A 25695-nucleotide genomic window follows, 5' to 3' on the forward strand; every position below is an offset into this window, starting at 1 on the left:
GGAAAGTTCTTAAAAACACTAAAAACAGACCTACCATATGACCCAAGAATTCCACGTTCGAGTACTTACTCTAAGAAAACAAAACCACTAATATATCTACACCATCGCATTCTTTGCAGCATTATTTACAATAGTCGAGATACAGAAACAACCAATCCACCAATGGATAAGTGGATAATCTGCAGTATATGTACATATAATAGAATACTATTCAGTCATAAAAAAGAATGAAATCTTGCCTTTTGTGACAAGACAAATGGATCTGAAGGCTATGATGCTAAGTAAAATAAGTCAGACAGGGTAAGTCAAGTATTATTTGGTACCTAAGAGACAAAACAAACAAAACAAAACAAAATCCATGGATAGAGAAAACAGGGTGGCAGTTGCCAGTTGGGAGGGGAGTGTGGGTGGACAAAATGGAGGCAGGTGGGAGGTACAGACTTCGAATTGTGAAATGAAGAGGTCACGGGGATGTGGTGTGCAGCATGGTGACTATATTCAATGGTATTACAGCGCATATTTGAAGGTTGCTGGGAGAGTGGATTTTGAAAGTTCTCATCATAAAAAAAAAATTGGGGGGTAACCTTTTTTTTTAAGATTGATTGATTGATTGATGATAGACATAGAGAAGAGAGAGAGGCAGAGACACAGGAGGAGGGAGAAGCAGGCTCCATGCCGGGAGTCTGACGTGGGACTCGATCCCGGGACTCCAGGATCGTGCCCTGGGCCAAAGGCAGGCACTAAACTGCTGAGCCACCCAGGGATCCCCAGGGTGGGTAACCTTTTATGGTGACTTTTGATAACTAGACTTATTAGGGTGATCACTTCGTCACGTACGCAGGCAATGAATCATTACATTGTACACCTGAAACTAATACAATGTTGTTTGTCAGTTACACTTCAATTAAAAAAAACACACACACTTGGGTAAGAAAAAGATAAGACTACACATATTTGATAAGACAAAGTTTTACTGTTCAGTGATAATGTTATTATGTTGAAAATCAAGAAAATCAACTTAAGAACAATTGTAGGCAGTGAGCAAGTCTTCTGTTTTAAGATTAGTGATTTTGAACATGTTCACATTTTTCATTCTCCCCAAATATTAGGCTTTCAGTTTGAAATGGTGCTCTCACACACTGAAAAGAAATTGGGAAATCCTAGATATATTTTGAGAATATTTATGAACTCCAAGCATTAGAAGGTCATTCTAAAAGCCATCCGCCTCTCCTATACATGCACATGTGCACACATGTGCACCCACACACAGAGGTTTACTTGTAAGTGGAAACGGTTTCTGATAACAAGAGTGGATTTAGAATTCAGTGAAAACAAGAACAGTGCTGGAGGCAAGCAGTGAGCTTAACAGATTCTCCTCAATGTATAAAGTTCTCCTCCTACACTGTCAAGAGTGTCTGTTGTCCCCACCAGATACTATTTAACAACTTAACGAGTTTTCCTTCTATTCCTAATTTGCTGAGTTTGCATCTATTGGGTGTTGAGCATTACAAAATCTTTGTGTCTCATTACAATGATGTAGTTTTTCTTCCTTTACTCAGTTAGAATTAGGAATTAAATCACTCTGTTGCTTACTGTTGAACCACTCTTGCATTCTTGGGGTGAACGCTCTTTTTAGCTGTGATGTAATCTTTACTCCTGGATTTGTGGTTCTCATTTATTTCTTACTTTTTGTATCAATCTTCTGCTCAAGGGCTTTTCTTTTTTCTACCTTTGGATAATACTGGTATTAGGCTGAAAAGCTAGATGATAGCCAGCATTGGTGAGAATATGGAGAAGCTGGAACCTGTGTGCACTGCTGATGGGAATGTAAGATGATACAACTGCACAGAAGACAGTCTGGCAGTTCTTTGAAAACTTAAACACTCACTTCTCATATGAACCAGCAATTCCATTCCTAAGGATACACCCAAAACAACTGAAAACAAGTATTCAAATAAAAAAGAAATGTATAGAGATGTTCAAAGCACTTTTCACATTAGCTAAAACGTGGAAACAATCCAAATATTTATCAGCCAATGAAAGGATAAAAAATGTGGTATGGATATCCATACAATGGAGTATCACTTAGCCATAAAAAGGAATGAAGTTCTGGAACTTGCTACAGCATGGGTGGACTTTGAAAACAGCGTGCTAAGTGAAAAAAGCCAGGCATAAAAGGCCACACATTACTGATCTCTTTTATGTGAGATGTCCAGAATAGGTAAATACATAAAAAAAAAAAGTAGATTAGTGGTTGCTTAAGATTGGGGAGAGAGTGGTGGGAGGCAGTAGGATGAGGGCATGAGTAGGTGATGGCTAAAAGGATATGGAGTGTCTTTTGGAGGTAATGAAAATGTTCTAAATTGACTGGTGATGGTTGCACATATCTTTGAATATTCTAAAAACTACTGAATTGAACACTTTAAATGGATGAATACTGTGATATGTGAATTATATCTCAATTAATTGTTTTTAAAAGGATAACATTACGGGGATGCCTGGGTGGCTCAGTGGGTTAAGCGTCTGCCTTCAGCTCAGGGCGTGATCCTGAGGTCCCAGGATCGAGTCCCACATCGGGCTCCCTGAATGGAGCTTGCTTCTCCCTTTGCCTGTGTCTCTGACTCTTTCTCTGTCTCTCATAAATAAATAAATTAAATTAAATTAAAAAATGAAAAGATAACATTAATAATATCAGTCAATGAGTGTTTCTTATACCCCTAGTCAAGCTGTGTCAATCCATATATTTATATTTTTAGTTTTCTTAATATTTTTGACTTCTTTACAAACTCCTGAAATTTTGTTATAACCAAACAATTTTTTACAATGCAACTAAGTACTCTTTTTCATCCAAATAAAACCACCAATATAACTATGTAAGGAATGGGCTGAAAGCAATAACCCCTAATGTTACTAATTCCCTTCATAAACTTTCTGTCTACAAAACACAGAGCATATCACACTCCATACTCACCTGCCATGATATCAAAGAGAAATACATCATAGTGTATCATGAAGACTGGAACCGAGCCTATAAGCCTATAATGTATTGTGCAGGCTTACTATCTTTTGAGAAAAGACAGGAAAATGGGATGGAGCAAGAACCCTTATCAAAATACACAACAGGGTAAGAATGGTACCAAGAAGCCTGATCATGTGTGGAGCACACATACAGGTCAATTTGGCCAGAAGCCACTTCTCTAATGGAGTCTTGCCAGAGCACTAAAGCAGCAACAAGAAAATACAGATGAAACTCAACTTCCTATGGCTTTCAGCTCCAAGTACCTGTTAGTCTTCCAGATAGAGAGGAAGACTTAAGACGAAAGTAAATAGAATCAATCTCAAGATCAAAAGAATCAGTTGGGAATTCCTAATCTAGTTGATATGCAAAAGGTGTTTTGGAGAATATAAAAAGGAATTAAATGTTTTCTCAAAGTATAGCTCACCACTAAATAATGAAAAACACAGATATTTTTCCAAAAGTTATCCAAACCCCTCCAAAATTAATCAAAAGTGACAAATCAGAGCAACACCTCCACCCACCAAGCACCATCTTTTCATCATATTTAAAACTGTTTATATACCCAATACATGAAAATATTCCACCATATATTAGGACATGAATCTAAGGGTTCAATACAATCATTTTCAAGATAAAAAGCAACCTACCATTATGTGTTCAAGTAGAGAGTCTATTGCAACTATGTTATCAAAATACGTCCTGAAAAAAGGAACATAAAACTGGTAATTAATCTAAATAAGAACACAGAACATATTAAACTGAATACATTTCCCAGTTTTCTCTACATTTAAGCAAAAAACATATATGTTGATTTCTGTCCTTTTGTGGAAACGGACAATAATATTACTTTAGAGAGATAAATGAAACTTTATCATTTACTTTGGTATGAAGGCTCTAATTTCAGAGGATAAATTAAGTAATTATTTTATTGGTAAGTACCTATTTTGAGAGAAAGTTTTGTAGTATTTAACTAAAACTATGAAGGGATAAAATTGGGCTCACCAGATTTAATATTTTCATGAATATCTGAAACAAAAATATTTAAATTTGGTAAATCTCATTAATATAGTTAAAATGTTAGTTTAACTGTACTGAGAAAGCAATGTAATTCCTTTGAGAAGAAATATCAGAATACAAGAAATGATAATGGCCTACCGACTTTGCACAAGTGAATTATATACTCATTATTACAAACAGCAAGTAAATCTCTTGGAGATATATGGCACCTCCATTAAAATGTCAACCTGATAAACAGATGAATTAGTAGGAATGTATTTCAGGGAATATGTTGATATAGGATCTATTGGCAAGGTACCGCTTTCACTTTAGGTTCCTGTGAATTTAGCAATGTACTCAGAAATAAGATAACTTAATAGTGATAAACAATGCCTTTTGTTGAAAAGACAAATTAGTCAGTTTGGAGCCAATAAGACTTAGCACATGCTTAATCACTGCTCTGAGGAACGCACAGCAGGAAAGATGGTAAAATCAAATGGGTTTCCCCTAGAGGAGAGATTTACAGGGATTTAACCAGACTGTGGAAGACTCTCAAGGTATTCAGATACACTAGAGCAGGGGAAGGTGCACGGCTCCCCTTTCCACGTGTTCTCAGGTAGTAATGTCATGTGTCCCAGAGACACTGATTCTGTCTCAGACATAGCTGAGCACTCTTATGTCCATGCTTCTCTAATTCCACATTTCAAGAAACCCATGTGTCACAAACAGCAACTTCAGTATAATTAGTGATGGAGATTACAACACTTCTGGATGCCCATGTTAGTAGGTGCTGCCAGAGTGATGTAAGAGAGAGAGCACAGTCAGAACTGCTGCTGGTGAAGAACAGGTATGTTATTCTTCTATTAACTTGCCAGAGGACATGACCCTGAAGTGACCACATCCTGGGGCATTATCTTAGATTTCAGCAGTTCAGTAGAGGGTCAGATCTATGGACAATCTTGCCTGAAGCAGGCAAAACCAATTACGAATCTCGACTGTAAGAAGTATCTGTAACTGCTTTCACTGCCAGCCCAATGAGGTTTTTCTAGGTCCAATTTCAGAAAAATGGAACATTTTCTTTAAAATGATATCTGAGCTACCAAACATGGGCAAAGTAAAATAATAATACTGATAACATATTTTGCTGACATATTTATAGAAAATGCCAGAGAGGACTTTTTGGAAAATAATAAACTAGAACATTTCCTCCTCTTCTACTGCTCTGCATTCTCTCCTACAAAAATAGAAATACTTAGTGTCTTTAACACCCTCTAGTGAGTCTACTTGGAAAAGATACACCAGACTGCAAATTAACAGGAGCACACGAACATCCGCAGTCCTTCACTCGTTAACTGAGCACGGAGGAGAATATAATGTAATGGTCCGGAGCAAGCACCCTTCCTACAGACGGCTCATGTGGTGCCTATTCCTTGGTCTGCACTTATTCTAAAGCACCGATTGAGGAAACGGCCTGCCACCCCACAAACAAAGACTTACTTGGACACATCCAGTAGGAAGTCATTCAGCTCAGTTTGTTTCGCAAGGCCTCTGCACACCTGCCGTATAAAGTAATGGACGTGAGTCATACGAGACTTCTACTTTTTTTAAAATAACAATTCCCCTGAGTACTACATACCATATTTTATTTTAAAAGACACAACACAATCACTGTTTTTTAAGTAGTAATACTATAGTAACAAGTTATATTTATTGAATGCTTAAATGCACTGAGCTGTGTTCTATAGCTTTAGGGTTACTGTGTCATTTAATCACCACAAAACTCTACAGATTTGGGATTTACTTTTATAATTGGAGCATAAAGAAGTTTAGACCATGATCCTACTCTGGAGTCAGTAAGTGACGAAGCCAGCATGCAGATCAAGGCAGTCTATGTCCAGAGTTGCTCTTTAAAACTACTTTACACTTTAAAAAATGCAACTTGGGCACATGTCCCACTTATCCTTGATACGATCAGATCTGAGAGGTCTCATACTATTATCCTATACGTTTTTCTCCTCTCATCACAGAGCCTGAGTTTGCTGAAATGGATTTTTAAAAAAAGACAACAATGAAAAGTGGAAGATACAAAGCAGAATTATACCACTACTGTGTCCCTGAACTCTAAAGTCTAGTTACAAGGAACCTCGACAAGGCTTGTAATATTTTTAATTAAATCATGTTTTCTAGAGAAGCAGGTATCTTAAATGTGAGATAAAAGTTTTTGTATACCATTTGGTTTAGAGGACACTTTAATTTAGGAAATGGAGTCATAAAGATAGCAATGCTATTGCCAGTAGGAGATTGTTCCTTTCCTTGGAAAGGAAATGGAAAACAAAACAAAACAAAAACCGTAATAGAACATGTATCATTTATGGCATAAATGATTTATAATCATATATATTATAATTCTATATATGCATACACACACATATATATATAAATAATTGTAAGATATTTAAGGCAGGGAATAAGTAAATAAAAATGAATAGACACAAAATTTTAGAAATAACAAAATACCTAATATCCAAAATAACACATTAGGGTCACTTATTAACCCCCACCCTATCCCCCAGTGGCTATACTTTAAACAGCTCCCCTTAGGGAGTCCCGTAAAAACACCCCAAGGCACACCTGCACCTGATGTATTGCTACTGAAGCCCAGGCAAGATTTGCTGTTGCAACCTAAAAAAAAGGATGAAACACCCTTTGATTAGTCATATGCGGACATCCTAACAAAGGACTCTAGCATAAATGCATATGAAGTATTTTCTGAGGCTGCTGAGTATTTGAATATTTTGCCAAATAGAGAATTAAATATGTACAGGATTTGTCTTTTACATTTCCAGCCCCTTTATAACTGAGTTTAATGTTCTCTCACTCCTCTTAACTGTAGACAAAAAGCAAGATGAATTGCTTAAGAGAGCCATCATCCAATGATTTTCACATAAAATAATTATTTTTCAGTTTAACAAAAAAACTATTAAAATGGCTTCAATGACCACTTTACAATGATGAAATATTTCTAAAATTTTGCTGACAAGTTCTCAAATTACTAGCTATTCTACTTCTTTTATTATTCATTCACTTCCCACACATCCACTGGGTGCCTCCTCGGTAACAGGCACTAGTCTAGGTGCTGGAGACACAGCACCGCCAGTACCAGCACAGTTCATAGAAGACTGTAGAAGAAAGACAAGAAAGAATAAAGAAGTGCCCAGGGCCTTAGCTGGTGACAAGGGGACACAGAGGAAAAGAGTCACACCAGATGGAGGGGCAATGCCACAGAGGATCCCCCTGGGGCTATGAGCAGTGTTCAGGGAAGGCCTCCTCTTCAGCATGGTGACATGTGAGGATGCACCTGAAGGAAGCAACTAGGGTGGGGGGCAACAGGGGACACGTGCAATCTAAACAGAGGAAGAGCAGAAGCTGGGATGGCCTGCCAAGTGGATGGGGTATAGGCCACTGAGGGTCTTGCGCATTTGTAGGCTGGAAGTGACAGAGAGATCACTGTAGCATTTGGGTTAAGGATTAATGAGCCGATTCTGATCCAGGGAATAGTGCGTGGAACTCATCGTTTTCCAAATGTATTTGATGTTGGAATCTTTCTTCGGGATATCCTCTAGGAAGAGGACATTTTTAGGGAAACATAGACAACCAGAATGCAAAAACTTTCCAAAGTCATCTTGCTACTTTATTTGATGCACAATATGGCATACTTCTATTTTTTTTCCAGCATACTTCTATTTTTATTGTTAGAATGGATTCTATTTAACTAAAATAAATTACTATATTCCTAATGTAATCAGTTTTCTCTCCAAGTAACTACAAAACAAAAATAAAGGTTTTTAAAAACCATCAAAACACTGTCAAGCAAGCTGTGGTTTTACTTACTTACTTATTTATTTATAAATATTTTATTTATTTATTCATGAGAGAGAGAGAGAAAGGCAGAGACACAGGCCGAAGGAGAAGCAGGCTCCATGCAGGGAGCCCGACATGAGACTCGATCCTGGGTCTCCAGGATCCCACCCTGGGCTGAAGGCAGTGCTAAACCACTGAGCCACCAGGGCTGCCCAAACTGTGGTTTTAATACTCATTCATTAACTGAACAATAATAATGAGTGTGGTCAAGGGGCTAGCCTCACCTCCTGGTGACTCATACAGAAAGCTTCTTTGCCCCAGTGCCGGTAGAGCTCCAAGATACCAATCAAATCACCAATTGCAGTGACAATTGGTAAACAAAGAACAGACTGGATGCGAGTCCCGGACTCCAGACCAGTACCCCTTGGAAACCGTTCATCCTGAAAAATAAAAGAAGGAAAGATATAAATTCAGTAAAAGAAATGGGAATCATTATGTTAAGATTCTTATTTGTCAGAATTTGCCTAATACTAGTAATAAAAAATAGGCAGTCCCTTTCAAAGGAAAATCAAATGAGGATGGACACTGTAAACTCTATTTAAGAAAATGCTTATCTTTAGCAACACAACACCTATACACAGATATTGCTTTTATGTTTCTTTCTCCCTGTGATGGATTTAATCAATGAATATATATTAACTTCATGCAATAATAAAGGTAAATTTGATGGCTAATCCCTATTTAACCATCACCTTCTATGTGCTAGAACTCTTCCAAGGGCTTTGCCAGTTTATAAATACCACATGAAGGAAGTATACATAAAAAATTGTGTCCGTTCTATTTTTTAAGGTTAGAATAATACAGAAGTGTATATTAATGCTAGTCATTCTGATTGAATCTCAAAGGTTCATATTAAGTATTCAAATCATCCAATAATTATCGATTACTTAGGAAAAACCCAATTGGTTCTTTGACTTTAATAACTTTCTAGCTTAGCTAATCACTCAAAGGAATATAGGGAATTGAATAAATTAATACCAAAGCTACCAATTCTGTTTAATTTCTGCTGTCCGTAGGAAGCTTTTCATCAATCAAGAATAGTACAAATCTGTATTTGTAACTTACAGATCTTTTGAAAGCTTGCATATATGATAGAGCATTTTCAAATGACAATTTGTATAGTATCTATCTACTTTTGAAACTTTTTAAAATTGAAATATGCTTGACATGACATTATGTACATTTAAAGTATAAAACATGTTGATTTTGTGTTATATATTTATATATTATAATACGATTGCCATTGTAGTGGTAGTTAGCATCTCTATCATGTCACATAATTATCTTTTTTAGAAAACATTCTATTTGAGAAAGAGCGTACACAAGTGTGGGACGGGGCGGGGGGGGGACTCGGAAAGAGAGAATCTCAAGCAGACTCCATGCTCAGTGCAGAGCCTGATGCAGAGGTCAATCTCACCACCCTGACATCATGGCCTGAGTGGAAACCAGGAGTCAGAGGCTTAAGCGACTGAGCCACCTAGGCACTCCATAAAATGATCTTACAATGAAGATCATGTCTTTCAGCAACCTTCCTTATCTGTATCTGTATAGATAATTAGTAGCAAAACCAGAATTAAAATCCAGATTTCAAGACTCCAACTTAGCACTTTCTCAAGCAATTTCATTACACCTATATAGTCATTGGCATACTTGTAAATTTTAAAGTATAAGCTCATATAGTGACATTTCATCACAGTGCTCACATATAGTGTGGAAGACTATACTAAGGGCTCCATTTGTCACAGTCTCCATACCCATGGGCCTCCAATACTGCGTCTGGGCTTGCTTATGTGATTTCCTTTGGCTAATGCAAGGGTAGTAAATTTGATACAGACAGATGCTTGAAAACTCACTTCCATGTTTGACTTATTCTCTGGAAGCCCTGTCACCATGATGAGAGGTGGGGTGGGAGGGAGGGGAGTGATAATCACTGAGGTTCTCTGACGCCAGGCAGTTCCTAAGTGTCAGCCAGCTGATCTCAGATACATAAGCAAGCCAAGCTGAATACAGCCCAATGAGCAAAATGGTCCAATCCAGACTCATGAGCAGTAACAAGTGGGTATTGCAGGACATCACTAAAACTTGGGGTAGAATGGTACAGAGCAGTAGCTAACTCATTTACATACATCTTGCTAGGATATAAAACAAAGAACAGTGATCATTTAGTTTATATGAATATAAACATACATTTTATGCTTAGCTGTACAGGTACGTTTTGAAATCAGAACTATTTAAATCTAGCTCTCGGTGGGTATGTAAGACAGGATTTTCTGAGAACAAAAATTAGTTTACATACAAATCCATTTATTGATCTGTATCTTGCTCTAATGGTTTTATTAAATGGCTTGAATCATAACATTAAAATGATATGTCATCTTTATGAAATAAATACTTCAGGTTATAAATGTTACAGAGCAAAAAGCCATTTACCCCAAGGATGTCTTCCACTAGCAATGTTTTTCTGGACTTGGCCACATAGGCAGAGATGGTGGTGCCCTGGGCAATAGGCCCAGCAGGAATGAGCCGGGGCTTTCCTTCTTTGATTCCAGGTGGAGTGAACACGCACAGACTCTAGCAAGAAGAAAGAACATGTTTTATAGACCCCCCTGTGCTTTGGCACTACAAAAAGACTCCTAGATACTACTTATTGGTCATGAGGAATCTGTAAGCCAATGAAGAGACAGAAAATGAGGAAAAGTGCTTTGCAATGATCAAACTAGGGTATGTGAGGTGCAATTCTCTCCCGTATTCCCTATAGGACACAAACAGGCTAGATACAGGACTTCAATGAATGTCTAAGCACAGAAACACTCTTAAAATAGCCTCCAAAATTATTTTGATATATAGAAAACAATAAAATGGGGAAAAAAAAAGTTGTCCTTAGGGTCAAGGTTCTGTCAAGCAAGAAACACATACACATCCGGCCCAACCTCCCCTAGAGACTGGACTTCTGGATCAGAAGATAGGATCAAAGACTATAAGTCAAACTGATTTGGTTACATTTTTCATTTTCATTAAAAATCTTTCTTTCTCAATACAGTATTACTTTTTTTTAATGACTCAAATCATTCCAGTCTTTAAATTGGCCTGATTATAAAATTATAGATTTGAAATACTCTTATGCAAAATATTTTTAGCAAATCTGGCTGCATCGTTCCCTTTCAAATGACTAGGTGGGAAGGCAAAGTACTGAAACCATTTTGAGAAGTTTTTAAAAATATCAGTTATTTTGACTAAATCCAATATTTTAAATAAATTTCTACTAAGTAAGAATTACTATTCAAAACAAATAACGTGGAGATTGGGGGCAATATTGTGACATAACTGTATTATGATTATCTACTCAATTTAAAAATATTAAGGTTCAGATAAATTCTCCCAATACTTTACTTTTATCTTAAATTGAATTGCTGTAAGTTAAAATCTAAAGATTAGATAATCCTCTTAAGCTACGTGTTCCTACTAATACTTACTAAGCAAATTCTAGTTGAAGAACTTGAGTTAGATATAATCATACACTTATTAGATAAGTGGTTTTCAAGCTCTGTAATGTCAGAGAACTCCTTCCTATAAAATCTAACTCAACTATCACACAAGAGTAAACCCTATAAATGAGCTCCTCCAATTGAGTAGGAGTGGGAGAAGGAAAGCAGAGCATAGATGCAACCCCAGCTGCTTTAAATAAATCATCATTACTTACAGATGAGAAGTGAAATTCAAAATATTTTATTCACAGGTAGATCTTTATCAGGACTATGCTTACATAGCATTTGTAATTAAGTAAATCAATGCCTGTGAAAAATATTTTTTAAAGGTTCTTTGTAGAGATTAAGTTAAAAATGTTTATTACAAGTTATATGCTTTAAAAAGATTTTTAAAATTTAACTACATATAAGATAGTAAATGAAAATTCCACCTTACTCACTTTTAAAGAGTCTAGAATTCAGCATCACGGGTTTTAAAGTTACCATAGTTCTATTATGCACCAATATTCCTACAGTGTAGATGAAGTAAGATTTTTATTAGATTTAGTGTCTATCATTGCTGCGGTACAAATCGGCGTGCCACCTTCTCTTAAGATTGAGAAAAGAGTAGAAAAACTATTTAAGAACAGGAAGAAGGGATGATTGCAAGGAAAAAAAGTAAAGGATGTGGTATATTCAGCCTGAAGAAAAAATCAGAATTGATAATGATTTTCTCCAACTATGAGAAAGTTAATCATAAGAAGAATGCCGAGCAATGTTCTTTTCTTTACCGAAGATGAAGGCAGGAAATGAATGTGAACAAACCGAGGGGTTTGCCTAGCTCCTATAGAGCTTCCAGGATGGTGACAAAAAGTACTCTGGAGCAAGCTCCCAGTGGTAGCTTTGGCTTTGTTGTTTGAAGATCTAAAACAAGATATCTTTTTGGATGACTTTGCTACATGCCTTTCAAGGCTAGATTTAATAGTATCTACAAGTTGTAATTAACCTTCAAAAACCAATAATGAAAGAATAGCTTATACAATCCTATATTATTAGGAGATCACTTATGTAATATTATAAAATATCTATCACTTCTACGTAGGGTTTCTATATGGAGCACAAGAAACAGATAGCAAATACTGCTTTCTTCCAAAGGTGTATGGAAAGCTATTCCATATATTAGGTTTGCTGACAATCAAAGGTTTGGAAATCTTTCAACTACTTCATTGAATCTGAAAAACTTGTGGATAATAGATAGTTACCAAAAATTTAAATAATTCTTTACCGTGGAAACTTTATCTTTGTTTTACCAGTTTATGATTTTTGTTCATATTTATCAAGTAGAAATGTTTCCAAATGAGAGCTGGAGGTGAGGGCTAAAAGTACTGAATAAATTGTTAAATGAAGGCCAAAAGCTCAGACAGGAGGGGAAAATGAGGACCGGCCTGGGATTGACACCTGTTTCTGACGTGGTTTCACTTTCTCCCCTCTGCATTAGGGCTTTCCCATTCCTTTTTGTTTGTGTTTTACTCCATACAATTCCCTGTGCAAAGGTTCGCCTCATAACATCCATCTCTGATTCAGTATCAACCACTAGTTTGAAATCTGTGTTGTAATGCCATGTTCTTAATGTTCTTCATCATCTTTGTAACTGAACCCACAAACGGACAGCTATTATTGCAAATGGAAAAAATAAGAAACAAACCTCTAAAATAGAGGCTGAATCTTACATGTATTCACAGGATATGGAAGATTCATTAAGCCTACTTTTATTGACTCTAAGAAATAATCAAATGGACAGCTGTGTACTCAAGAGTCACTCTCCAGTGGCTAAACTACTACCTTCACCAAATACTAATCCCCGAGTATACTTGGGTCTCTTTCTGAATTCTCAATTACGTACAGTGGGTTGACAATCTACCACACTGTTTGAATTACTATAAACTTGTCGTACATTTTGTGACCTGACAAAGCAAGTCTTGCTTTGGTTCCTCATGTTTCAAAGTAACCACAGTTCATTGGATAAGATATACTTTGCATCTTTCATTGGCAAAGGGGCTGCATTACTGCATTAATCAATGATGGGTGTAAGTTCTATGGAAACTTATCAAGGAAATACTAACTTTATTTTTATTTTTAAAAATATATTTATTTAAATTCAATTAATTAACATATTGTGTATCATCAGTTTCCAAGGTAGAGTTCAGTGATTCATCAGAGGAATTTTATTAAAAAAATCACTATGATATTTGGCATGAAGGAATCTTTATAAAGGGCAAGCCCCGGTGGCGCAGCGGTTTAGAGCCGCCTGCAGCCCGGGGTGTGATCCTGGAGACCCAGGATCCAGTCCCACATCGGGCTTTCTGCATGGTGCCTGCTTGTGTCTGCCTCTCTCTTCGCTCTCTCTGAATGAACAAATAAATCTTAAAAAAAAAAAATCTTTATAAAGATTTTTTATAAAGATTAAAAAATTACACTATTTCCATAAGAGTGAGTAGAAACTGCTTTTTTTTTTTTTTTAGAAACTGCTTTTTATCAAACATCACTACATGGTATTTTAAAATGTACTGACTACTATGCATGTACTTACATCATTTATCTATAAAATCCAATGTTGAACTGAGTCCCTAAAATTAATTCCTGCCCTAACACTGCATCATCTATGAAAACGTTTATTAGCACAAATGTATTTTAGAAGCTAGAGATAAAAAAAAAAAAAAAAAAAAAAACTAAACTAAACTAAAAACAAGGAAAAGGTCCAAAGTTCCAAACCTCAGCCACCTCTACCTACTCTTCCCAGAGAAGAAATCAACTGCATTCAGAACATGCACGGTGACAAGTACTGCTGTTGGTTCCTCTCTGTTCGGGGAATCTCCCAGGGGCTACTAGCCCTCCACCTCCCACGACCATCAAAGAGACTGGCCGTGCAGTAGGAAGCGACAAATGAGCTTCAATTTTTCAAAGAAATCCCTTATAAACTAGCCTGTATTTCTGGAGTAACAGCAATTTTTACTACTTATATCTAAGGTTAGATAATTAAAAGTAGATACGATTGGTAAACAGTAGTCATGACCAGTAGGTTCACTTAATGAAGCAATAAAAAAGCATCCAAATTATAAAAAAGCTAATTTGGACAAATAGATTTGGTGGAAAATAAACACTAGAAAAGACTATCATAATTTATTGAGAAAAAAAACATGATTTTTTGATGAAAAGGGAAAATCCGATTCACTGACATCTATTAAATTGAAACACCAGGTGGTAGACACTGCTTCTCATCTTCCTTCCCATACACAATTCAATGACCACTTTATTCATGAAACTTCATTTTTTTTTTTTAATGTTAAGGCTTCAACTTACAATCAGATCAATTTTAGAAATACTTCAAAAGTGATCTTATTTATAGGCTTACCATTGGGTTATTTTTCTCACAAGACACTAGATGGCAGTGGACAGTAAACGAATTTAGAGCTATGCAGATGGGCAGGAACAACTGGCCCCAGGTTCACCTGGAACTTTCAGGAGAACTAACTGCATGATTCTTAAGATTAACCTGCTGAAGTTCATTATGCAGTTGAGGAAGTCACGCCATTACTTTAAAGTACTTGCTATAAACTGGCCTTCAACACCAATGTATGAAGAGCTATCTGTTGTGAACTTACTTTATGAATTAAAAAATGTAGGGGTTGAAAGATTTTAGCTTTTACAAAATACTCTTAGAGATAACACAAGAAAACCTATAATGATAATATCATAAAGTATGTTATGTGTCAGAGTAAAAGACTGGGTATGAAAGAGAGAAACTGTAAAAAAAAAAAAAAAAGATTAATTAACCAAAATCTTATCATGGAAAAAAATAGTTTTTCCAACAAATATTTCAAAAGCACCCTGTATGCGTCATGATGTGAATCTCTGCAAAGGGTCAGGACACACAGATATGCTACTTCCTCTCCCAACTCCAGATTTCTCACAGACTTCTGCTTCTGCCCAAGAACGCCCTTTATTTCCTCTTCTACTAAGGAAGAGGTCTTCCAAACCCTACTTAAACAGAGCTAATCATCTGAGTTGTTTTTAGTGTGATTCACCCCAGCACCCCATCAAATTCACTATTCCACAACACCTTGGCTTCCTCTCTGCACTCAAGATTGTATGTTACACTGAACTGTGGATTTCCCCATTTCCTCTATGACATTCTTTGATGACAGGACTGGTGTTTTGTTTTGCTTTTTATCATCTTTGTATGCTCAGCAATTTAGCATAAATTTTTGGTACACAGCAGGTATTTTAAGTGGTTTGCTGAATGAATAACATTCACGACACAACATTTAATCAATGGAAGTTAAATTAAGATTTAGACAGTTTAAAAATCTTTTCGAAGTCACAGAGTGGTGAGCTACAATTCACTCAGGCCAACTCCAGAGTCTCATGATGTTTTTGGGAAGCTGTCCGTCTTCTTCCAGGCTCTGAAAAAATGTGTATAGCACAGGAGTAGTCTCTCCTGAGGGACTGTCCCAGTGGAACGTGAAAAGCACAGGGAAGGTATAATGAGGGAACCTATTCTGGTTCATCAGTGTCCCCAGGGGTAGCAAACAGCCTGAACAAGGTTTGTACTCAAAAAACAGTTTGGAAAAAATGTCCTAAGTGGCTTTTAGAAAAGCTTTTTAAATGCTGTCTCCAGTTTCTTTCATTTACTGGTCCCCCTAGGTTTCCTATCATCATTTGTATTAAATGGGACAATTTACATTTTCCTCAAAAACTGTCTATTTTATCTAAAACATGAGAGACTCCTAACTCTGGGAAACGAACAAGGGGTAATGGAAGGGGAGGCGAGTGGAGGGGACGGGATGACTGGGTGACAGGCACTAAGAAGGGCACTTGATGGGATGAGCACTCAGTGTTATACTATATGTCGGCAAATCAAATTTCAATAAAAAATATATATATAAAAATAAATGTCTACATTTATTAGTGTAAATATCCTCTTGTTTATCATTTTCATTCTATCTACTGCTGTATTTCCTAAACTATTAAACATAATTGTGTTTTCTCTTTTTTATTCATTAGGCTGGAAAATAGCTTACATCTGTATAGGGTTTTTATAGGATTTATTTATTTATTTATTTGGGGGGGGGTGGAGGGGCAGAGGGAGAGAGAGAATCCTTGGGCAGACACCCCGCTGAGTGAGCCTGATGTGGGGCTCTAGCTCACAACTCCAAGATCACGACTTGAGATAAAACCACTTCATAGGCTCAATTGACTGCACTACCCAGGTGCCCCTGTATCTATACATTCTTTGGAGTCTCTTGTTTATATGGATTTTCTTTTTCTAAGTCCATAGGTTAAATTGGCAAATCCTAAAAGGACAGAGATTTTAATTTACTATCGTGTCTCTAGTACTTGGAATACTATCATGCAGTTGTACCCAGTAAAAATGTGCTAAAAAATTAATTTACTTTGTCTCTTATTAATGCCTCAAAAATGTATAGATGTTTAATACTTCAAGGATGTCGGATCTTCCACTGTGAATAACTTTGCCCAGAGCTTTAGCAATACTACACTTCATTTTTGTAAATATTATGCTCTCAATATCCCATTAACTGTATTTGTTTTCTTCTCACAGAATTACACTTCACATTATTTATGTTAATTTCCTTGTTTTTAGCCATTATGGGAATCTGAGTTCTTTTTTTTTTAAATGTTTTCGGAGGGATCTGAGTTCTTAAATGAAGGCTAAAAGCATCAAAGTAGGGTCTAACCCAAAGAATAAAAGGAAATCCACATTGGTAAATCCTAAAATAATATATATATTTTCTGGATAAGCCTACTTATTGATACTACTAACTTTCTCTAAAATGTATTTTTGATCTGTCAACCACTAAAAATATTATTGTATCCTTCTGTTCTTTTTGTGTGTGTATGTGTTTTGCTTTACAAATTTTTTTTTTAAAGATCTTATTTATTTATTCATGAGAGACACAGAAAGAGAGGCAGAGACACAGGCAAAAGTAGGAGAAGCAGGCTCCATGCAAGGAGCCAGATGCCGGAATCGATCTCCGGTCCTGGGATCCCGCCCTGAGCCAAAGGCAGACACTCAACCACTGAGCCACCCAAGTGTCCTGCTTTACAAATTTTGATGCATCAAATATTTATAGTATAAACTTCATAACAGCTCTGCCTTCACTGCAGACTAAACCCCTTCACAAATCCCAAGTGACCTCCTGTTCCAATTTAATGCTTTTATTCCCCAAACTAAACTTCATTATTGATCTTGTGGTACTTTCTCTTATTTTGTTTTCATTTTTTCTAGAATAGGTTTGCTCCATCTAAAATTACCTTTCTATTTTATTTTTTAAAGATTTTATTTATTTATTTATTTACTTGAGAGAGAGCAAGCAGGGGGAGCAACAGAAGGAGAGAGAGAAGCAGACGCTCCACTGAGCAGGGAGCCCAAGGTACAGCTCGATCCCAGGACTCTGGGATCGTGACCTGAGCCGAAGGCAGACGCTTTACTGACTGAGCCACCCAGAGGCCCCTAAAATTACCTTTTTATTTTCAGCCACTCCTGAGTCCTCTGTTTATTATACATGCCTCTATAAAATAGAAGATAGTTGTGGGGCTTTTAAATCTAATTCAAGATTTTTTTCTTTTGATAGCTGGGCCCATTCTACTTATAATTTTGTTGTGACATATTTTTGAAACGAGTTCCACAATCTATTTTAAGTTTTATATTTAGTGTTTTAATACAACTTAGTTTTCTCTTTTCCTTAACTTTCCATGTTTTCTTTAGATGCTTTCCTTTCTGGTAATATTGATGTGGGTTTTTTTTTTTTTTAAGATTTTATTTATTTATTCAAGAGAGTCAGAGAGAAAGAGGCAAAGACACAGGCAGAGGGAGAAGCAGGCTCCATGCAGGGAGCCCGATGTGCGACTCAATCCTGGGACTCCACGATCACGCCCCTAGCTGAAGGCAGACGCTTAACCTCTGAGCCACCCAGGCATCTCTTGATGTGGTTTTTTAATTCTACCAGTAGAATTTTTGATATGTTTAAATACTATTTAAATTACATTTCTCAATGTATCAATTTTGGAAATTATTTCTGCTGTACTCATTTATGAAAAAGAAATTAGTATTTTTATTACATATAAGAATTCTATAATTCCTCCCATCTGTATCTTAATCCTTGGTATTTTTGGTATAGACTAAAAATCTTATCACAGGAATGCCTGGATGGCTCAGGGCATGATCTCAGGGTCCTGGGACCGAGTTCCGTATCAGGCTCCCTACATGGAACCTGCTTCTCCCTCTGCCTGTGTCTCTGCCTCTCTCTGTGTGTCTCTCATGAATAAATAAATAAATAAATAAATAAATAAATAAATAAATAAGTCTTTTTTTAAAAAGCTATAAATATCTATAATATGCCATCTTGTATTTAAATAAGTAGACATGTATCTGCTCACCTGGGCAAAAACAAAACAAAACAACAACTTTATTTTAGTGTCTCTGTCTCTGTGTGTCTCTCATGAATAAATAAATAAACAAATAAATAAATAAATAAATCTTTTTTAAAAAACTATAAATATCTAAATATGCCATCTTGAATTTAAATAAATAGACATGTATCTGCTCACCTGGGCAAAAAAAAAAAAAAAACTTTATTTTATTTAATATGGTTTTCTTACATTTTAGAAGTATGTCAACATATGTTCAAGCAATAGGGCAGATTAGATAATATGATACTCCTGGAGAAAACAATTTTAAAATTATTTAAAGGCTGGATAAAGTACATTTTACAATCATTTCTAATGCATTGCTGGGCTGAGAAGAATGGATGGAATCCACAGAAATATAAAAAGAAATCAATAAAGAAATCTGTGAGGCAAGTGAATCCCAAGCTGGATTGTTCTTGAGAGCAACAAAGCTTGGATGTGCTGACCTCCCCTCAGGAAAGCATGGCAGCGAACAGAAGAACCCCCACATGGGGCAGAGACCTGCAAAGGGCTAATGCCTCATTGTAGCTGCAAGGGTAAATATACTTAATGTTGCAAGGAGATTGCTAGGGCCCCAGAGTATCTTGTATTTATTGCTAGAGGGACAATAAAAATCTCCTCTGAGAAATCATAACTGTGTGCCACATGGGTGTGTTGCTTGAACCCATACTACTTTGTAGTCTGAAAAAAAATCTCATGAGATAATTTAAAATAGTCCTGGATTAGAAGTGTCTTAGATGACTGGCAAAAAACAATTTATATCCTGTCTCCAGGAGAAGGACTTAAACACAGTTCTTAAGAACAGCCATTTAAAAAGGCCCAAGGAAGAAAACGATTCACAGTTAAAACACAAAATAAATTAAAACACATGAGCAAATAAGCCACTATCTTTAAGACATGTATGAAACAAAACCAAGATATGTAAATTCAGAAAGAATATAAAACAATGTTAAAGGGGTATAGTTAATATGTCCCAAGAAATAAAAGATCAACTTAAAAAATATCCAGGAAATAAAAAAACTATACTGAAGAACTGAGAAAAACAACAAAAAAGAACCCAAAAGTAACTATGCTCAAGTCAATGCACAGAGAATTTTATCAATCTGATTTCTGTATCCAGCAAAGATCTATTCTAAGAAAAGTGATGACATAAAGACACACTCAGACAAAAAGTGAAAGTTTCCCATCAGCACACTCTCACTAAGGAAAATTCTACAGGAGAGAAGAAAAGTGATTCCAAACGGAAGACCTGAGATGCATGAGGAAATGAAGAACAAAAAAAGTGGTAATCTTGTAGATACAACTAAAGAAACACTTCAGGGGCGTCTGCGTGGCTTGTCAGTGAAGCGTCCATCTCTTGACCAGTGCAGGTCTTGAACTCAAGGTAGTGAGCTTAAGGGCCGCATTGTGCTCCATGTGGAGTGTGGAGCCTGCTGAAACAAGAAAGAAAAGAAAGAAAGGAAAGAAAGAGAGAAAGAATGAGAGAAGAAAGAAAGAGAAAGAAAGAAAGAAAGAAAGAAAGAAAGAAAGAAAGAAAGAAAGAGGAAAAGAAAAGAAAGTGAAAACAGAAAAGGAACATAAAAGAAAAGGAAAATTAAAACCCCTTCCCTTCCCTCCCCTTACTAACCCTTCCCTTCCTCCCTCTCTGGCTTTCTTTCTTTCCTCCCTCTCTCCTCCCTCCCTCCCTCCCTCCCGCCTCTCCTCCCTCCCTCCCCTCCCTCCCTCCCTCCTCCCCTCCCCCTCCCTCTTTCTTTCTCTCTCCCTCCCCCCCCCTCCCTCCCTCCCTCCCCTCCCTCCCTCCCTCCCTCCCTCCTCCCTCCCCTCCCTCCCCCCCCCTCCCTCCCCCTCCTTCCTTCCTCCTCTCTTCCTTCCTTCCTGCCTGTATAAGGAATGAAGAAGAAGGAAGGGGTCCTTGGGTGGCTCAGTGGCTTAGTGCCTGCCTTCAGCACAGAGCGTGATCCTGGGGTCCCGGGATCGAGTACCACATCAGGCTCCCTGCATGGAGCCTGCTTCTCCCTCTGCCTGTGTCTCTGCCTCTCTCTCCCTGTCTGTGTCTCTCATGAATAAATAAATAAAATCTTAAGAAAAAAAGAAGAAAGAAAGAAAGAAAGAAAGAAAGAAAGAAAGAAAGAAAGAAAGAAAGAACTAAAAAAGAAACACTTCAGTGAACCTAGACTTCAGGCGATGTCTTCTTCCTACCCACAGAAGTCCCCAGGGCAGGGAAATATTAAAGGCACAGACACCTGTGTGGAATACATACAAGGAAAAACGTGGTGAACAAAATGCAGTAATCACCCCTAAAAGTATCCTCCCAGGAGGACAAGGTCTCTGCCTTCATGGAGATCCCATTCTCATTAGAAAGCCAGATAAACAATCACACACACCATAAATAAATACATAATTACAGACTCAGTTAAATTCTCTGAAGGAGAAGTATATGATAATAATGCACAACAGAGTGAGACAGGACTTAGGAAGGTCAGAAGAAGCTACAATTTTTGCTAGGTCATCTGCTGTGTGTTCCTAGGGACATGCTGTTGAGCAGGACAGGACCATGGACACAATGACCTCAGAGATAGTCATGTACAGTGAAATCAATAGACTTAGGAAGCATATAGTGTCATCCCCTCAATTAAGTAAAAAAAGTCAAAGAATTAGAACTGGTATACATAGAATACAGTTTAGAGACTGTAGACACAAAGAGCTTTCTCTAAATCACATATTCTAGGAACCTACTTCACAAAGGTCAATGTATAAACAAAGCTTGCAAAAAACCCCCACAAAAACCTACAAGCCAGCCAAGTGCCTAAGAATATGGGATTTGTGAATCTCAACGCAGGCTCTAAAAATTCAAGCACTTCCTGAGGCTGTCACACCCTGCAGACCCCTGGCCTCTTGTTGCCTGCTCTTCCTGACCTCTGCAAACCACTTTCCCCCATTCTCTGTCACACAGAGCAGAAGAGGGTCATCCCATGGGGCCGTCTCAGTTCCAGGGTTCACTCACTTCTTTTCATGAAAACAGCTAGAAATGCTGAGTCCGGGATCCAGGTTTCAGCAGAGAATTGGATGGGTCCGAGTTTGGGTCACAAATAGCTGTGATTGAAGGGAAAGGGTCACGTGGTACACACTCAGCTGCCAAGGTTAAGCCCTGAGAGTTGTCTGCAGATCCCAGGGGCGTCATAAGGAGACATGCACTCTCATGATCACCCTGAGCTAACATACACACCAGTACATTTTCAATAGAATTACAAATTATATAACAGTTTTCTAAAAGGCAAAATTTTAAAAATAAATTTTTGGAATGAATAGGAAAGAATGAGATCTACTTGTTATTTCAGTAGCTTACCCATTAGCTGAAATATCATTTAATGTTTTTAAAAGTAGTAGTGATATTTGAATAATTTAATTTAATTAACACTCTTATTCTGTACATGGAAGGCACTAGGAGAGATGCTGGGTGAATGTGAAGATTTGTAAGAAAAGGTCTTTTACCCTAAAGAGCTTCTAATCCTGTAACATAAATTTTTACTATGCAAGGGGGAAAGAAGGGCTGCAAAAAAGAAGAGGATCAATTATGGGTTTGGTAAATCAGCCAAGAAATATTTTTGTGCAACTACTGTTTATCCTTTGGACTGCTGTATAATTCAAGAGTACTATCAAACATCTCAGAACACTTGCATCTCTATTCCTATTAACATTTTATATATTATAAATAGCACACATTTTGATTACTCATACATACAAGTATTGCATTGCAAAAATACATTCCAAATCTCAAATAACAATGCCTAACTCATAAGAAATACATAGTAAGAATTTTCCAAATATATTTATAAATAATTTCTATATATTTAAATTACAAATATAATTGTTATTGGCTTAGAATATTGGTCTAAAATGTCATGTATGTGGTTTTAATTTCATAACAAAAATCAGATGCCAGTAGCCAAACATCTTAAAGTACTTTTTAAAGTGCCTTATACACAACTGGATTTGATAGTGGGCCATGCGTTGAGTAAATTAACCCAGAGACACAAGGTCCAGCCTGTCGCACAGAGGACTAGAAAAGCCCCATGTCATGGAACAGTCTGAGCTATGGCCACCACAGCTCCGGGAGCTACACTTAGTAACTGTCCCAGCTGTGAGAGTTGCCTTAAAGAAATTAAAAAAAAAAAAAATCACACACACATAAAAATACTAGACTTTTGTTCTCATTTTACTGTTACAGACTGTTTTGCAAGGGCATAAATCATCCATGGTGCCCCAGCTCCCGGTGCTGAAATATCTTTTGTACAAAACACTAAGTCTAGAAATACCATCCCTAGGATACGATACCATAAACCAAAACTAAAACAATAAATAAGTTATAAGACTTTATGCCCCAATGTTGCCACGCTGCTAAACTTTTCAGCTGGCAATAACTGTGTATAGAAACGGAACACAACATGAGTTTAAAGTACCTAATTCCCAAGCATCTGTTGTTTGTAATACAGTGTATCTTTTTTAAAAAGCTTATGACATTTTCTTATCTAGAGCACCAAAATCTAAATTTAGATACTTACATTATTGCACTCTCCAAGGAAATACAGTGCAAATCCATCAGCTTTTGTGGCTGCCAAAGTAATAAAAAGGGAAGAAACTAATCTCAATGGAAGAACAGACCACGTATAAACTCTTTAAGGTGAGACCTCAGGCAGGAGTCTTTGTGAAAGGACCGTTACCATAACTAATTGTCATGCAGTCAACTGAGCAGATTAAGTTACCACTTTACTCAATCACACAAGTAGAGCATCTGCATTCATTATGCATCAGCTACAGCAAATTTTAAGATGTGACATCCTCAAATGCATACAGCAGCTCATGTGCTATGTAATAATATCTTTGTGAAACTTTAAGTATCACAATTATTGGAAATATTTTTTAAGAATTGTATTTAATTTTTAAAAAATGAAAAATATCAGACATGAGATTTATAATAATGAGTAATCAATGTTAGCATCAACCAAAAAGGATGATGTATATCTCCACATGTCATCATTGAAGAAAACATAATTTAACTTTCCTAAAACTGCTTCCGGTTCATCTGAAGGCAATTATCAGAGCAGATAACAGATATCACTAGGGGAGGACTGCCTGAATGTAGACTCCTGTTTCACTCCTTTTTACTCGTGTGGCCTTGGATAAAATATTTGACCTGTCTTTGCCACAGCTTCCTCATCAGTAAAATGGTGATAACAGTATATAACTCTGTCACCTCCCCAAATATATTTAAGATGCTTTTTGTTTCTTAAAAATTAATGATTTACTCCATAACGATGTGATTTAATTCAATAAAACTATACTTTCCAAAGAAAACTAGGTTTTATTTAGAAAGCATAGTACATTCATTCCATTTATATATCTGGCAGATACTTTTTTGGGATTAGACAACTTAGGAATTTTTAGGCTTGACTCATTCCAGTACTTTCATAATAAAATATTTTCATTTCAAATTTAGCCCCAGAATAGAAGTAAATAAATGACTTGCATTCGCCTTGTAGTAAGTATATTACTTTTTCCATTTTCTGCAATGGAATAAAAGAATCTTCAGTTCAAATTTTCTACCAGAAGGAATACAAAACATTTCTTACCTATTTTAATGATGCTACTCAATTCATAGAGGAGTAGCTGGTTGTCTCCTCCTGTATCCAACCGTTGTTCTATATAGCTGTTTAGTTCATACACAACTCCCTGCATATTCGTGTCTTGGTACTTTCAATAAAAAAAAGAAAGAGAAATAAAGGACATAAATATAATAAAATTAAAAATTCCTTACTTTATAAAACATACTATTAAGGTATATAACTTTACATACTTTGCTTTATGCTTTTATACACTATGATTTTAAAGAGCATTATTTAATTATAATCTACTATAAAATAGATTAAACATTAAAATTGCTGACTTAGAATTATAAACTCCATGTATACTTTATATTCAAACATCAAATGTTACAAATTACCTTCTTATTTCTGAAGTTTTAAATATAATCAGTAAAAGTAGTACAAAAGTTTGCTAACTGAATGAAACATTGTTAGATGCTAGAAAAGCCAACTGATATGCATTGCACTGGATGAAGCAGAATTTGTTCATTAGTCTCCATTCATCTGCACCAATGGGGCTACCACCCTAGTCAGAGCTCAACTCTTCCCCTAGGACAGGAAGGAGCAGCTCTTGTGTTTGCTGTCATGGTAGCACCAGCTGCCGCACCGCAAGCCCAAAGCTCTGGGCTTCACTGTGGTAACAGGGACAACAGCAGGTAAATAGGGTTTGGGAAAAAGATGGGAGCTAAGTCGTAGCTACTTACAGCACTTATCTTCTCTAAAAATGCTGAAAAACTGCCTTCCACCAAGCTTCCCTTCCTAAGCCTATTCTCCAAGCAATAGCTATGGTAAAGTTTATAAACAAAATAAAATTCTGTCATTCTCTGGCTTAAAATACTCCTGGGGCTTCCCACCGTACTTCGAATAATAGACTCCTCACAGGGACGGCCTCCCACATTCTACAGATGCAGTTATGGTCTGTCTACAACACCATCTCAAGCCATCTTTCTCTTTCTTAACCACTCAGGTATCTTTAACTCCTAAAGTTTTATTACTTGCCATTACTCTTTTTTTAAAATTCCAGTATAGTGAACATAGAGTGTTATATTAGTGTCAGGTGTACAATATAGTGATTCATCACTTCTGATCATCACCGGTGCTCATTACAAGTACATTCCTTCATCCCCATCCCCTATTTCTCCCATCCTCCACCCACCTCCCCTCT

The 25695-nt window shown here is 36.7% G+C and overlaps 1 protein-coding gene across 1 annotated transcript in view; it reads right to left on the reverse strand.

Moving 5' to 3' along the window:
• The window catches only part of PDE10A (phosphodiesterase 10A), a 298525-nt gene that overhangs the window by 69868 nt on the left and 202962 nt on the right, over positions 1-25695 (reverse strand). The window contains 7 exon segments of the mRNA XM_038526520.1: positions 3667-3718; positions 5513-5571; positions 6647-6697; positions 8161-8316; positions 10367-10507; positions 23451-23500; positions 24519-24639. Coding sequence (XP_038382448.1) covers positions 3667-3718; positions 5513-5571; positions 6647-6697; positions 8161-8316; positions 10367-10507; positions 23451-23500; positions 24519-24639 — 630 coding nt within the window.

The sequence above is a fragment of the Canis lupus genome, chromosome 1 (genome assembly GCF_011100685.1).
Source record: "Canis lupus familiaris isolate Mischka breed German Shepherd chromosome 1, alternate assembly UU_Cfam_GSD_1.0, whole genome shotgun sequence".
Classification (NCBI taxonomy): Eukaryota; Metazoa; Chordata; class Mammalia; order Carnivora; family Canidae; genus Canis; species Canis lupus.